Source organism: Acanthochromis polyacanthus, chromosome 11 (genome assembly GCF_021347895.1).
Source record: "Acanthochromis polyacanthus isolate Apoly-LR-REF ecotype Palm Island chromosome 11, KAUST_Apoly_ChrSc, whole genome shotgun sequence".
In the NCBI taxonomy this organism is placed as follows: Eukaryota; Metazoa; Chordata; class Actinopteri; family Pomacentridae; genus Acanthochromis; species Acanthochromis polyacanthus.
Genome location: NC_067123.1, coordinates 6596116 through 6612942, shown reverse-complemented (window position 1 = coordinate 6612942; position 16827 = coordinate 6596116). Strand labels below are relative to the sequence as shown.

At 38.2% G+C, this 16827-nt stretch overlaps 3 protein-coding genes across 7 annotated transcripts in view; 2 read left to right on the top strand and 1 right to left on the bottom strand.

Moving 5' to 3' along the window:
• Positions 1 to 8247, bottom strand: part of LOC127535988 (integrator complex subunit 8-like) — a 40000-nt gene extending 31753 nt beyond the window's left edge. For 3 of the 5 annotated variants that reach the window (XM_051955066.1, XM_051955065.1, XM_051955067.1), the window contains exons 1-9: positions 8136 to 8247; positions 6076 to 6214; positions 5800 to 5974; positions 4775 to 4915; positions 3942 to 4013; positions 3694 to 3745; positions 2955 to 3134; positions 2739 to 2846; positions 2493 to 2645 (exon numbers count right to left, since the gene is read on the bottom strand). In XM_051955066.1, the coding sequence (XP_051811026.1) occupies positions 2493 to 2645; positions 2739 to 2846; positions 2955 to 3134; positions 3694 to 3745; positions 3942 to 4013; positions 4775 to 4915; positions 5800 to 5974; positions 6076 to 6214; positions 8136 to 8225 (1110 nt within the window). In that variant the 5' untranslated portion in view covers positions 8226 to 8247. The other 2 variants (XM_051955068.1, XM_051955069.1) reach the window with 2 other exon arrangements.
• Positions 1 to 16827, top strand: part of ints8 (integrator complex subunit 8) — a 74379-nt gene that overhangs the window by 26893 nt on the left and 30659 nt on the right. The gene's annotated exons all lie outside the window — the stretch shown is intronic.
• LOC127535989 (uncharacterized) lies at positions 13111 to 14544 on the top strand. The gene is made up of 3 exons (XM_051955072.1): positions 13111 to 13171; positions 13460 to 13595; positions 13828 to 14544. The coding sequence occupies exons 2-3, from the start codon at positions 13463 to 13465 to the stop codon at positions 14349 to 14351; spliced, it is 657 nt and encodes a 218-aa protein (XP_051811032.1). The 5' UTR covers positions 13111 to 13171; positions 13460 to 13462; the 3' UTR covers positions 14352 to 14544.

Sequence of the window (16827 nt, the reverse complement as noted above, 5' to 3'; positions counted from 1 at the left end):
TATTTATTTATTTCAAACATGTAATGAATAACATTCAATTAATGTATCACAAAAAACCATTAATAGTCCATCATGCTATAACGAGTAAGAGGAGAAAACAAACTTCAACATGTTCCAAAGGGAGTGGGAAGACGTTAAACTTATTTAATCCCACCCCTAAATTCATTCACCCATTTCAGTCAGTTCCAGAAATATCCAATGAAACAAATTCACCGCCAACATTTTTGTTTAGGCAAAGGCAACTAACTTAAACACTATGCGTCAATGAAATACAGATCAAAACTACAGTGATAGTGATAATTAAGTTCATCTTCACTGTACCTTCCAAAGATTTTTTGTTTGTATTTATATTTAAACTGGCTGATGTTTGAACATTGTTTCAGATCCGTCTCAAGTTTCTTCCAGAGCCGTACCTCATTTGTTGTAGGGCTAAAACTTTTCATCGTTGTTCTATGTTTTGGTATCCTGAAACTGAATTCTTCTCTTAATATATAACCACCAACACATTCCTGAAATGTGCTCTGTAAAAAAAAAAGAAGAAGAGATAGGAGACAGGATGTGGATGGAAAATGCCGGACTCAATATTTTGACTATTTTTTTATTTTATGTTATTTTATTTTGATTGTTTGTGATACTGTAATTATTATTACATACTGAATACTATATTGTTGCTGACTTCTCAAACCACCTGCAGTTATAATACAACTACTGCTGATGCCACCACTGCTACTATATTACTACCACACTGTCCTACTTTGCTTTTGATCTTTTTGTTTGTTTGTTTGTTTACGGTTTGATATAATTGTTATTGTTTTTGTTGTTGTTATTACTACTACTGCTATTGCTACTGCTGCTGCTAATTTTATTGTCATTACGACCACCACTATTGCTATTATTCTCTCTATTGCTGTTATTATTTTTACTGGTATTATCACTATTATTATTATTATTACCATATTATACTAGTATGATTATTATTGTAGTTACTCGATTATATACCACTGTAGTTACTATATTATATGCTATTGTTATTGTCCCCTCCCTATCTGCTGATGACCATTACCCATGTAATGACCTCTATTGTTGTTGTTTTCATATCGTTACAATTTATACTATTTCATTTATCATTTATTATTGAGTTTTTTTCTTTTCCTTTTTTTACTATTATTTATTTATTTATTCTCTTCTGTTTCAACATCCTATGTTTATAATTCTGTCTTTTGTTTTCTTGTATCTTGCTCCCTGTTTGTCTGTGTACTGTATAAATATAAAATAAATGTGGAAAAAAAAAAAAAGAAGTTTATTCCAGAGCCGTACCTCATTTGTTGTAGGGCTAAAACTTTTCATCGTTGTTCTATGTTTTGGTATCCTGAAACTGAATTCTTCTCTTAATATATAACCACCAACACATTCCTGAAATTTGCTCTGTAATTGGAATGGTAACAGTTTTTTCAAATACTTTCCAGATGTGTACGTTTGTAATTATCTGTCAGACCACTTTTAGGAGATTTGTGCCTACAAAGCTTTATCTGAGCAAGATTTTGGTACCAGAATTTCCTTCAGGATTAAAAAAAATGATGTCCCATCTTATCTCAGAGACGGGTCTTTTTTTTTAAAAGCTTACATTTCTACAAATCAGGGTTTAAAAATCAAAAGTATTTTTTAAAAACTCCACACCTCTTGTGTACTTTTATTGGTTTTGTGGAAACAGCTCATCAGAACGTGAAATTATCTTTCTTTTCCTCTGTGGTGACCAGGTAGATCACATTTTAAAGCATTTTATAGGTTTAGTTTTGTATTATTGTGACATACAGCTACACGTGGATCAGAAAATATCACTAATTGACTTCTGCATTATCAGTGTATTTGTTAATGTGTGCACAACATTGTCAGCGTAACGCACGATATATTTCAGGTGCAATATTTCATTAGTATGTGTGATAATATTAATTACATCAGTATAGCTGCAGGCAATACTTTTTACTGTTCTAGTATTCTTTTAGTTTACTCATTTATTTCAGTAATGTATCATACTTCTTTTTAGGTGCTGCATTTCTCATGTTGCATCACTCGATTTTATGAGCGATATCTGCCACAAGAATTCCCTTCAGGATTAATAAAGTTTAGCTTTTCTCAGAGATGGGAGCTTCAACATTTTTCCATAAATCAATTCATTATTAATCAGATATAGTTTGATCTACTTGTCCAATATTGGAGAAATAACAGTGAAGAATTCTGGCTTTTATCTTTAATAGTTCCTGAGATATTGTTGTTCAAACAGCCGCAAATTTCAATGTGAGAAAACCTGCTAAAAGTGGGTCAACAGCCAGTTTATAAAAAATGTAATCTCAGAAAGTATTTGATATATCAAGCTAAAATGTTACATATATCTTCATAAACATCCATATTTTATGCCACAAAAACGTCAGAGTTGGTAGAGCAGCAATAGTTTCTATATTTTGGTTTCATCGTCGTCCCGTTTTCGCTCTGACCTGGTGGTTGTGGGCTCGGATCAGGCTGTTGATCTGGTCGTAGGGGGTCGTCTGGGGGTCGCAGGGGTCACAGTCTCCGGTCAGAGCTCTGCAGGCGTTCCAGTAACCGGCCAGACGCTTCTCGTCCAGGTGGACGTGGACGGTCGAGTCCAGCTGAAAGACATAAACGAATCACTCAAAGGTCAGAACTGCAACTCAAAGTCAGTAGTTTCGGGTTTTCTTATGGTTGAAATCGAGTCTAACTACCTTCTTCAAGAGCTCCTTGGTCTGTCTGAAGTGATCTCTGGCCTTCTCATAGGTTGGCTGGTCGGTGCAGCCTTGTTGGAAGAAAATACCTCCCAGATCATAATGCACCTGAAACACAGAATACAGCTTTAGAGTAAAAACATCTTTCTGAAGCACAAACCACTGCATCCAGGATGATCTAATCCCCAGAAAGACAACCGTGAGTGCTCCACCAACCTGACAGTGCAGGTCATCGGCGCTGATTCGAAGCCCGGCTGTGGAGGATTCGGTTTCTCCGTTAGCGGCAGCGTCAGCGGCCAGCAGGTCCAGAGTCCTCAGAGTGTGGACGTAGAAGTCCTTCTTCAGCTGCAGAGCTCCTTCCAGGACGGTGATGGAGTCGGTCGCCTGCTCCTTCAGCTGAGGGAAGAATAATAATAATAGAGGAGAAAAAACGGACACAGATCCATGAAACTACTGGTGGAATTTCTTTTAAACTGGAAAAACAATTGGTTACCCTAGGACATATTTGTCTAGAATTCTACTGACAATAAGTCATTACAAAGAAATGGCTATGTCAGGAGCCACCCTCCATAGAGACTGGTTCAATGTGGTGCACGATGTTTTTGTAACGGAGAAATTAACATCTGCACCGAGACTCAGAGCAGAAATGTTTGATAAACGCTGGAACGGCTGGATTGAGTTTATCAGCCCATAGAGACCAGACTAAGTGACGTAAGTTGTACTGCGACTGCCCTGGTTAACGCTTGTTCAGTATGTCTGTTTGTTTGCAAAATTGAAAACAGTTTGTAAAGTACATTTGTAAGATATTGCTTATCTACTGACTTCTTTATGGAAAAAAAGAGAATTTAAAAAAAAAGAAATTGGACAAACATAAAACAGGGATAAACAGACCTTAATTAAAGATGTTTATTTTTGTTTATTGGCGTATGCAAGTATGAAAAGCATGTTCACTCACCACAGTCAGGATGTTTTCTGTCATTTCTTTCTCCTGCTGAACGATATTTAACCTGGATTCAGGCACAAAAGAAGTTTACGCTCACACCTTTTTGCATTTCAACTCAAAATAAAATCTGTCTGGATGTGTATTTTTCATTAATCCGTGCATGTGAGCCGAAACGCTGCCATTTGTACTGACTTTAAGGTAAGCTTATTGGTTCAGTAAATGAACTGAACTTGAAAAGAAAGTAAAGAAGCAGCGTTTACATGTTTATCTGATGAGGTCCTGGTTTGGTTTGTTTCTCTGGAAAGCTGCTCAGCACGATGGTTCTGATGGCCCTTTAAAAAACACAACAAAGACACATTAATCCTGTGCTTGAATGCTCATAAAATAAGTCTTTTAATGGGGCTGAAGAAGGTGTGATTTGACTTTCTACTATAATCTTTACAATGGATGTGTAAGAATGTTAGTGAAAGAATGATTTGATTTAATGAAAGTCCAAAACCTGGGCCACATTTGTGCCAAAACAATACAAAAATTAAATATGAATCTACAATAAAGCATAAATGCAATCCATGCTTTTGAAGAGAAAAAGCCAAATACTCCAAAAAAATAAGAAAAACGATATTAAAATGCTCCAAATGTATCAAACCAATTCCACATATTATCACTGAATTATATTTCTGGAGTCTTTATTCATTGTCCTGCTTGTTCACTTGGGTTGAAAAAAAGTTATTGTTTCACCTTCAGACAACTTATTTTTTTCCATGCTTGTCTTTACTGAACAATATTAAGCAAAACTTTTTCAATCCTTTTGGTTTTTGTTGCCAACAACCACATTTCTGTAATCAAATAGATATTTAAGGTTTCTTCAAGATGCCAACATTAAAATGAATGTTGGAAAATACCATGACAAACTTATACTGGTCAGCTACAACACTAAATATTAAGAGATTCATGTGAGAACTTTCCTCCTTTAATGTACAATCAGAGCTGGTGACTTCCACACGGCGGCAAATAAACACTTGGAGTCAAACTGTTCTGCTAGTTTAGTATTTATCTAATTTAATCTGTCCTCAGTGAGTGTTTCCTCTCCTACCAGCGGTTGTAGATGATCACTGCCATGGCGGTGGTCGGAGGCAGAGTGGACAGATCCAGATCCACATGTTTCACACCTGGAGGCACTTTGCTGACACACAGCAGCTCATTCAGCAGCATGTTCAACACTGGGATGGTCAGTCTGGGGAAGAAGCAGGGGAGATAGTTACAGGATTCTACTGATACATTATCTGTCTAACTATGCTGCTTAATGTTTTATCCTTATCCAAGTTTGGTATTTGTGCTTCTTTGTCTGTTATTTTCTTTCTCGGCTACACAGTAAAGGAGGCCTTCACACCTCAGTTTATTCAGAGTTTAAGTAAAAGCTGTGCAGCGACTGTGAAGAACAAGAGTCACCGAGGGACTGAAGGTTGGGCCTGTTTGTCTGATGAGCTAAACAAAAGAATTCACTGAGACTAAATTTAGCCTTTTATGAAAGAAAAACGACCATCAACTCATGATAATGTGCACACATTCATAATCATAGTAATCACAGTGGTCAAAGAAAAATAAGGCGACCCAGCTCACCGCCTCTCTCTTCCTCAGATAAAGTAAACAGATGAGCATATCAGCTTAATTATCCTCACCCATATCCATGAGACCCACTGACCCTCCATTCAATATGATCACAAAACAATATCAGAACCAAAACAAACACGAATAACAAGAAACTCATTCAGAGAGTGTAGTACTCCCTGAAAATTTCATCCAAATCTGTTGGTCTGTTTTTGAGTAATGTTGCTGACAGACAGACAGACAGACAGACAGACAGACAGACAGACAGACAGACAGACAGACAGACAGACAGACAGACAGAAGCCGATCGTCACATAACTCTGATGCGTTCCTTGGCAGAGTAACAGTCAGTATGCCCCTTAACCTTAGAATAAAGTAACAGTTCACTCATGGCTTCCAGAGGTTAAAATAATTAGTTTCTCTTTAACTGTTCTGCATTTGGTTACTGAGAAACACCCGCAGCCTCATTTCATTCTCAGAGAGCCCCACACACATTACGACCCCACTCACCCTTTCTCCAGTGAATCCAGGTCCCACTTCATGTGTGCGGCGACCTTCAGCGCCAGCAGCTTCAGGGTTCGGTTCCTGCGGTTGTCTGCTGGAGGCTGAACCTGATTCTGCTCGTTCACCGACGGTTTGGACGCCTGCTCCAGGAACTGGACGATCAGCTGCACCGGAGTCGGGTCTGAGGGAACACATACGCCCCGACAGTTTTAGACGTTAGATTTTGTTACTGATACTTTTTTTTTACTTGTACATAACTTTCAAAAGTAATGCCAAGCTGACCTGCATTTGATTTCTGCAGGTGTTTCTCCAGCAGGCTGCCGTCCAGGAGGAACTCAAACCAGGACGTCTGCAGAGGCGTACTGGGCCGACCGCTGGTCACAGCAGCCACCCGGTCGGCTGCTTCAGCACTCATCCTTCCCTATTGGACGATGACACATATAAGTTATATTTTTAAAACACATCACTGTGACCTCAGGGCGGTTAGAAACAAGATAGATTACTACTCACTTTACCTATCAATTAGGGATGAAACCATTCCTCAAGTTATTCAAGTAATCCCATTACTTGGATTCCTCGAGGCAAAATTCTCTGAATCGATTCTTCATTTAATCCACTACATACCAGACCCCAGGTCTCTAATTAGTCTGAACCCAGACTTCATCCTATACAGATCCATAATATATAAATTACAAGAGGATTTTAAATTAGACGAGACGCTTCCATTTTAACCAGTGAAGCTTTTCTAGTGTTTACGGCGTTTATCAGATCAGAGGCTGAACTATGAGGACAGTTTAACAGTCAGACTTTCTTTGTGTGAGTCGACAAAAACTAAACGCTCAGTCAGAGTTAACAGGTATGAAGGTGATTTTCTGCTTTCTTTGTCAACTCACAGTTTCTGCTTTAAACTCAAACAGGACAGTTTAACAATCATTTGACTCGTTTTCTGCACTAAATAAACCGATGGTGTTCAGCTGCTGCAGTCAACAGGCTGTTTTAATGGAGAACAATGAGGTATATAATAATGTATGACGGTAAAAAGTGGCTACTGGAAATGATATAAGACAAGAATGCTGGTAGTAAACTATTACTCAACATTAATACATAAATAACAATAGTCCAGGATTACTAAGTATGTCGACCAGACAGACAGAAGATCAGCCAGGACCAGAGCCTCTCACAAGTTTAAAGATACTGTTTATCAGTCATTAAACTAAAGTATAAAAAGATATACAAAAGAAGAAATAACCGTAAGGACATGAAAAGAAACACTGCAAAGACATGCAAAGCCACTACAAAATGATGCACACACACGACAAAAGATGCAAAAATGACCACAATATGAGCCAAAATGACCACAATAGTACTGAAATTGCACACAAAGAGACACCAAACAACTATAAAGAGATGTAAAAAAAATGACCACAGAGAAACAATACGACCACAATACCACTGAAGTTGACCACAAAGAGGCAAAATTAAGTAAATAAGTAATTATAAGAGAAACAAAATTACCAAGCCACGAAAATTATCACAGAGACACAAACCAATGACAGAGATGAAAAATGAAAACACAGTGACACAAAGTGTCTACTACACACAAAATGAACAAAAAAACATTTAAAATGACAGCAAACATGCAAAATTACCCCCAAAATCACATTTTTACCATAAAGATAAACTTAATTACCAAGGCTTGTACCACTGCAGGATGTTATATAAAAGGTAATATGTTCATGCACCAACTACTGGTTGTACTTTCACTTTAAAAACATTAAAATTTGCTATTAATAATTCTGCAGCTGCATGTAAAATTTTGAAAGCATGACAATTTCTTGCCATTTCGATGACGATATAATATTTGGTAAGAATCGATACAGTGTTTAGATGCTGAAAACACGGTCGCATTTAATATATTTTCTAAAAGTTTCATGACAAAATTAACTTGATTAAATCATTATTTTTCACGCTCACTTCTAAAAGGTTAAAGTGTCAGATAAGCTCGTTAGCCAAACATCGAGAACTGTCCAGTTCTATGTGACATGAGTAGCTTGAATTTTAAACACGGGTCCTACCAGCTGGGCGGGGACTCACACTTTGACTGAAGGGAGTATTTCTGAGTTAGCGGCTCGGGCTGCTGCTGTGAATAAACCGAGCGCACGTCTTCCACCCGTGCTCTGTTGTGTTTGCAGGCAGCGCTGTTCCGGCTAACATTTAAGCTAACTAGCTACAGTTTCCATCCTGAACGGGAACAAATCAACAAGAAGAAGATAAAAATGTTCAAAAATCGCTCTAAAAGCTCAGAGTAAACGCCCGGAGCAGCGACACCGACTGATTCTCACATAATTCATTCTGCGCCTCTCCATCGCTCCTCCATCATTCCGGTTCCACTCCGTCGCCAAGGAGACGCACGAAACGCCATGTCTGCGCATGTTTATGCTGCGTTCAGGTCACATGTTCAAACTGTGATTAAACACAGCTGAGCGACAAACCCTGTTCATGGCTATCTCTGACTTTGAATTCTCACGGATTCCCCATCTCTCAAGCTAGCAGCGTCTTTAAAAATAAAACCTTAGCGCTAATTAGCAGTAACAGCGTCCATAAAGCTAGTTTCTATGGGCCTTTACACTGTTTTTATGTAAACGGTTTCACTTGTTGTTGAACTAATGCACAAATATAACAAAAATGTGCTAATTTAGGCTAATTACATGGTTAGCACTGGGGCTGATCACAATTGGAATAAAGCAGTTACTAGGTTTAAAATTATTGCTTTTCCGGTTTTCTCGAGATTTGCTGGACACAACACTATCATGGTGGCTGATAGATGCCTGTATTTAATTATAATCTGATAATTAAACAAAGCCTACACTACTTAACTGAGGCTGAAGTTATTTTAATTGACAGTTTTCTGCCCATCCCAGAGAGGAAATTAGAAAAAAATAAAATAAAAAATAAAAATTCAGGAAAACCAAAAATGAAAAGAAATGGCAAACAAAAAAGTTAGGTTCCAGGAATTCATTCTTATATTGCTGCTCTTTGTGTTTATCAAAAGTTGTAAATTTTAATAAGACCAGTTAAGATAATAATATAAATGTTTAAAACTTGAAAAAAAAAAGCTAAACGTTAAAATGCTTTGCATTGGCAGTTTAGAATAACATATTTTGTAATAAAAAATAATCATTAGAATATTTTTTTCCTGTTTTAATTAGTTTTTAATTTCTGTCTTTACTTGGTATGCAAGCAAACATATTTAAAGAAAAACATTTAAAAGTACTTAAGCAAATTCTCACATTTGATAATGTAGAAACGTAAACAGTTTTGCATTTTTGCTTGAATAAAGACATGAACTGACTAATCACTTCAGCTGTATTTGCTTTTACTGCTGGACAAATATCCAGAGCAAACTGCTTCATAAGCTCCTCTTCCTATATCTTAATTTATGGTGGTACAAACAGCACAATATCTCCCTGTAAAGTGTAGCAGAGTTGATGTAAATAGCAGCATGAAAAGAAAATACTCAGAAACTTAATATTGAAATATGAAACTGAGGATTGGGAGCATCTGATTGGAATTAAAAAACACATGCAAAGTAGCACCACACAGAGTGTTACATTTAATTCAGTAAAACACCACGTGGCTTTTTGCAGAGGGACAGTTGTTATTTGCATGACAGCACCAGGAGGAATTTATCACCAGATACTGAAGGAAACAGGACTGAGAGTGACGAATAAAGACTCATAAGGCATCTGATGAACAGAATCATAAAAACAGAAGCAGCTTCTTTTAGTTTTAAACCTGAACAAGATGCAGCTCAGTTTACAGGATCCCAGATGTTTGCTCTGTCCTGGATCCTGAACTGAGCCGCTCCATTTAAAAGAAACAGAAAAAAGCTGAGAAAATGTAATAAAATAAGAGTGAATCCACAAATATGACTCCCAGCAGCTTCAGATATATTCAGTAGCTGACTTTAGACCTCAGGAGTGACATGCTTTATCTTCTTAAACTTCCCTTTTACCATGGGCGTAACCACCATCTCAAAAGTGAGGGGGACAAATTTTTCAGAGCGATTTATCATTCTCTTACATTTAATTGCACCGTCCTTAGTGGCTAAAGAACCACATAATCCCTAACAGCCACAGTGCAATACCAGGGGACCAACTAGGCTAGTTCTATAAAGTATAAAACTTTAAACTATAAAATCTAAAGTTTTAGTGGCCAAACTCTAGTTCAGTTGACAACAATGTCGCTTGAACATCTACTGGATGAGTAGCCAAAGGTGCCAAACACTGAACATGAAATGATCAGTACTGCCTGGTTTCTCCCTGCAATAGATATCTTATTTTCAGGAAGTTATAATCTCTCCTTACCTGTAAAGACCCTACATCCTTGTCCCTGCTGCTGGCCTCTGATCCATCTCCTCCCTGACTCTGCTCTTTCTGTTATGGCAATAAACATAAAAAATGTGGTAAGAAAAATTCTGAAATAGCATTAGGAAGAGTAAAAATTGAAGAATTTAACCTCAAAATCACTTTAACCCATAGATACATTTTTTTCTCAGCCACTTATATATATTTTTTCACCTCTGCAGACCCTGCATGGTCAACATTACTGCTGGCCGCCGCCTCTGGTCCATCTCCTGCCTGACTCTGCTCTTTGTTATGGAAATAATCATTAAAAAATCTGAAAATCAAAATTCTGAGATAGAATTAGAAAGAGAAGGAGTAAAAAATAGTTGTAAATTTATACCATAGATAGCCTATTCTTTTTTCTCCTCCCTGACTCTCCTCTTTTGGGACCAAAAGACTTAAATACATGGAGAGCAATTGTGAGCACATCTTCTGCCCAGAAATGAAAGAGGACTGGGTTTATTCCAAGAATAAACTAATTAGCAAGTAATGTAACAGAGGCAACCAAATTTGAATTATTGTTAACTAGCTTAACATATTGATATAGCTATTGCCACGTTTTGCCTTGTCATCATTTAGCTAACAAGTCTAACATTGTTTGCATCCAACAAGGTCACACAACTTACGTGGTTTGTTTGGGAAAAATGTGTCAAGTTTTTTTGCTTCTTGCTGGCTCTGGCTGGTTTGCTACACATTACTCCAGACGCACGTTCAGCACTGCTCAGCACAGCAGCACGTCTCCTGTGGAACACCTGCGTGAGCATGTGCTCATGGTGCATTCAAAGACGGCTCGGGAAAACACGTTACTGGATGCTAATAACGGGTTTAGCTGTTGTAACGGCTGAAAAAGTGCGGGGGACAGAGGGGACAGATGTGGAAAGTGCGGGGGACATGTCGCACGCGTACCCCGCGTCCGCTACGCCCATGATTACGTTACAATGATTAGATGAGCCCAGCCCATAGTAAATGAGCTGCATGGCAAAATAACAAGCGTGTCCAGCCTTGTTTGTCCCGCATAATAGGTTCAGGGCTGAAAAGATTCCTGGGATAATCCGAATAATTCGATTACAAAATATCCATGGGGCAAATTGTGTGCCTCGAAGCCTCCTTTAATATATAAATATATCTAAAATATATATCTGGACTACTATACAGCTCACGGTGTTTGACACAGATGGTCATTTCTGTGGCACAACGCACCTGCTACCTCTGCTACCGCGGTATCGAGTGGTATCGAGTATAGTAGAATTTAAGTGGTATTGGTATCGACTACTAAATTTCTGGTATCATGACAAGCCTAGTTGTTACCCACAAGGAGGGTTCTTGGTCTGGAGCAAAGTTTATGTACACTACTGTTCAAAAGTTTGAGGTCATCCAGACAATTTCATGATTTATTCAATGCTTTTATTCATGTTTTATTTATGTGCTACCATAATTCCACAAGGGTTTTCTAATCATCAATGAGCCTTTCAACACCATTAGCTAACACAATGTAGCATTAGAACACAGGAGTGATGGTTGCTGGAAATGTTCCTCTGTACCCCTATGGAGATATTCCATTAAAAATCAGCTGTTTCCAGCTAGAATAGTCATTTACCACATTAACAATGTCTACACTGGATTCATCATTCATTTAATGTTAACTTCATGGACAAAAACTGCTTTTCTTTCAAAAATAATGATAATTCTAAGTGACCCCAAACTTTTGAACAGTGATCAGTGGTACATGTCAGAATAGCTTCCAGATAAATACCAGGACTCAAGGTTTCCCTAGCAGAACATTATGTTATTATGAAAAAAATAAATGTTACACACTTTGTCAATGGGTTTTAATGATGTGGCTGATCGATGTTGATCTCCTTCAGGATAAATTCTAATCGCTGCAGTGATGCCGTAGTATTTTTAAATTTAGTTTTATGTTATACAAACATCCTTTCAGCTGGACTGAATGTTTTGTGCTAAGTAGCAAATGTTAACACGCTAAATTTGAGGTGGTGGAACATGTGGTAGCCAAACTTTTGCAAATTGTGAGGATGTTAGCATTTAGCTCACAATGCAGCGTCGTGGAGCCTCTAGCGTGGCTCTGGAATATTTATGCAGTTATCTCAACATGACAGATTAACTTATGACTTTAACGGATCATTGTCATTGTGGTCTGTTCCTGTTTTTACGCTCACTGGCCTCTTTATTTGGCTATCTAATACAACCCAATAAAAAACAGGGCTAGAAGTTCTACTTTTTTGAAACTGCAACATTTTTTGTTGACTTTGGCAAAAAAGATGATTAACTTAATGTTGATTATTGAGTATTTAGTTTGGTGGTAGTGCTGTGCTGGACTGCATTATTTTGTCCATCCCATTAACATACATGAAGAGTAAAGTACACGTGAAACAACCATGATAGATTAAAAAAAGGTCAGAAACTGAAAATGTAGAAGCAAAAAGTTCAATTTATGGCAAAGCCATTGGGTCATTCCAGGCCTGGAGGACATTTGGGCTTCAAAATTTTTGAAAAATTAACCTTCTCTTTTGCAATTTTCTACTACATATTCATCATAATAGGTCATAAACTATGGAAGGCTTGATTAGCTCAGGTTACACATCAATGGAACCATTTTTATTCCATGTTTTATTTGTTGTTTGCTAACCCTACTCTAATCACAGTATCAGGGTTGCTAATCCGTGCTAATCTTAGCTTTTTTTCTCAGCAGTAGAAGCTAGATATTTAGCTAGCTGTTACTGCTGACCAAGAGGACAAACTGACTGATGGAAAAAAGTAAAAACAATGAGTCTGATCCTGATGATATGAGGTAGAGTGAGACATTCAATCATGGCTGCCAATGTGATGAAAACATGAAAAATAGAAGGGAGGCCACAGCTCAAATGACCATTTGAAGTGGGTGTACCTTTTTGTTTGGGGGTGGAGCAGTCCTTTCAGGAAGTCAAGCCGCATGGGACACATGCTACAGATTGGTAAGATTAATTTCACTTTTCAACATGTTAAAATTGAATACCTTTATACCAAAAAAATATGTGCATGTGCATGCATGTACAGGGAAGCTTGTTTGATTGTTTAAATACTTATTTTGTTTTTATTTATATATTAAAACTGTGTTTTTTTCATTTGGCAACATTGTGCAGCTAGCCCAATTTTATTCAGACAATGTAATGCATTTGCATGTGTATGTATGGAGATGTGTTTTTATGCATAAATGAACATCGTCAATATTTTTACTTTACAATCTAATGATATTTATACAGGACATGGATGTTAATACATTTTATGGAAGGAAGTGGGAGGATTTTGAGGTTCGGGCCATTCCCACAGACAGCGAGGACAGTGAACTTGACAGTGACAGTGAGGAAACGGACCAGGAGGAATGGATCCCTGAGTCAGGTTTGAGGGACACTTCATAGCTCAGGGGTCAGTTAGGGGTCATTTGGAAAAGTAACTCTGTGTGTGTGTGTGTGTGTGTGTGTGTGTGTGTGTGTGTGTGTGTGTGTGTGTGTGTGTGTGTGTGTGTGTGTGATTGTGTGTGTGTGTGCGTGCATGTGTGCGTGTGTGCGTGCATGTGGGTGACTGTATATCTGTGTGTTTCTAATATGTGCTTCCTTTTTCTTCTGTTCAGGAGAAAACCAGCCTCAATACAGCGAGTCTGAGACAGAGGAAGAGCAAGGAGATGAACATGAAGAGGTGGCTGAAGTGCCTCACCTCCCGAGATGGAGAAAACTCCACAACACTAACTACCACCTCCTGGACATGATCATCAGCACCACCTGGCTGCTCTACCGAAGAGACTGTGAAGGCAGTGGTATGAGGAAGAAAGAGGTAATTAAGCTTTATACTTTCAAGTCATTTATTGCAGAGGGCCTCTGCAAAAGTGGGAAGAGCCTGGAGAAGAAGAGAGGTCGTCACAGCCTGTCCATTGCTGCCGCATATGAGGAGAAGATGAAGAGAGGACCCACAGCTCCCATTCCAGTCCCAGATGTCCGCCTGGATCAAACAGCTCACTGGCTCATTATGACCGGGGACAAGGGGAGATGCAGGGTGCCACGGTGCAATGGTACACCAAAAGCTATGTGCCGCAAATGTAATGTCCACCTCTGCTTTACCCCCGATCGCAACTGCTTCCTGAAGTTCCACACTGGATAAACAAGACAGATCCCTGAATCACTTGTGTGAGATCAGGGGTCAGTTGTGTGTTCGTGTGTGTGCGTTCATGTGTGTGCATGTGTATGAATGCAAGTGTAACTCCATGTGAGTGGATAAAGAACATGTGCTTCCTGATTATTCTGTTTAAGAAAGTGCCTAAGTACCTGAAATAGATTTATGATGGTGTTTTTATAATGAATTGCTTGTTTATTTGAATGTTTTATTTGTTGATCAAATAAAAACTTTGGATAACATTGTGTATTTTCCTTGTTCCAGGAATATAACTTACTTGAGAAAACCTTGGTATTTTCTTACCCTTGTCGCACATTGTTGCCTTGAAGCAACAAACCAATATCTGATTGAGGGGGGTTGGGGGGTCAAATTTTATTATTAATGTATGATCAGGGACCCCAAAGCTTCCCTAAAATAGAATGAGAAATTTCCCCCCCAAAAAAATTAAAAAGTCATACAGTAGAGGGTTAAGTTGATGAAATAAAATGTTCCCACAATTACAAGAGACATCAATGAAAAAAATAATCCCAAAAAAGAAAAATGTTTGTTCATTTCTATTTATCTGCATTTTTCATCTGTCTGACATCAGGAAGATTTTTATAAGAAAACTTTCCTCCCAACAAGCTCAATGAGTCTCATTTTCCTTCACTGTTTACCAAAACTTCTTATGCGCTGACATCACTCCTGTGTATCTTCTTCACTGCAGACCATAACCGTATGCTGCAGACACACTTTAGGTTCATTACTACCCCCTACTGGGCTGGAGTGTTCATCAGTGTTACTGGTGTGCCACAAATTAGGGAACTGAGAACGGTGCAATTAAATGTGCTGTAATTACTTCAATCGAAATTAACGAGTTAAAGACCCAGCCCTAGTTAAAATATTATAGTCTAAACCACTTAAACTGCATTTAAGTAAAGTAATTGGGTACATTTACTCAGATACTTTACACCAGTCCCTCTGATATGTCAGACATTTCTCTGATAGATGTATCACTTTTACTGATTTTACAAACAGTGAGTCCCTGTGGAGCTCTGTGGTGTTTGGTTCTGCGATGTCAGATCCAGGGGTCAAAACAAAATCAGTCTTCAAGCAGCTGCTTGTCAAATTGCAACAGAGAACATGTGAATAAATGTGAAGTCAGCTGGAAGAAGGTTGATGACAAGAGTGACTTCTCGTCTTCATTCAGGCAGGTGACCGGAATTTATGTGACAGAGAACTTCTGTATTGGATGATTCCATCGTCTCCATGGTGCACCGAACAAAACAATTCTGGCATTTTTTGATGCACCCAGGGAGCCTATATAAAGGCTGAAACCTTCTGAAATTTCCCTTTTTCACCTGCTCTTGGACTTGGATTGACCTGTTCAAAGATCAGCTGGCAGAAAGAAAATACTTGGAAAGCAACACTTTTGGAAAGCGAAGACTTGAAGAAGAAGACACTTTTGGAGACCTGAAGAGGACACTCTCAGACTCTGAAAGAGAAGACCTGAAGAGGACACTTTTGGAAACCGAAGACCTGAAGAGGAAACCTTCGGCCAAAGAAGTCCCAGATAAGAAGACGTTTATAGAAACGACTCTTGGTGGATCCTTGAATCACCTTTGGATCCCTGAAGACCTGGAGATGGACCTCACACTGATGGACGTCGAGGGATACGTGGGAGTTTGCCGTGGAGGTGCACCGCGACGCTACTGGTAAGATTATGAATAGATTATTAATAATGTAGCTTTTTATTGATGGAATTATGTCATTTATCTGTCTGAAATCCTTACAGCTGTGTCAGTGTAGAAACCAGTGTGACTTTCTAAATTGTAACTGTTGATAAAACACAGATTTAGTGATTAACAGTTATTGATTTTTAAAATGATTATTTGAAGCATAAAATGTAAAACTTCTCTCAGGAGAGGGTTATCTAATTTATTAATCATTGGCGTAGTGATTTGGAAACTCTGTCATTTTGATTTAAAGGCATCAAATTGATCAAATTTCCATGACTATTTTTGAAAACTAAAACAAATGATGCCAACTGGGGGCAGAAATGATAAAATGCCAGAAATGTGTTTTTGCTGTATCCATGGAGACGATGGAGTCTTCAGAATGCAGCAGGCCTCTCCCTCTGTGTTGCTCTGAGTCGCTTTAAAAATCACATTTTCACTCTGCTCAACCTAAAACTTTGTGTCTGACTGTTTATGGACCTTTAAGTGAACTATTATTTCATTCATCACACAGTTTGTATTTGTTGAATCTCATAAGAATGACAAAATGATTCTTTTACCACTTGAATGAGGCTGCAGGTGTACCACCGTCTCCATTCAGTCACTATGATTTAAACTCATAGATTTGGTGAATAAATTGTGCTAATCTGCTAGTTTCATATTTTTTGCTCATGTTGTTTTATTTGTAAAGGATCTCTGTTGCTGCTCGGTTTATTCTGTCGGTTAAGAAAGAACACAGTGATTTACTT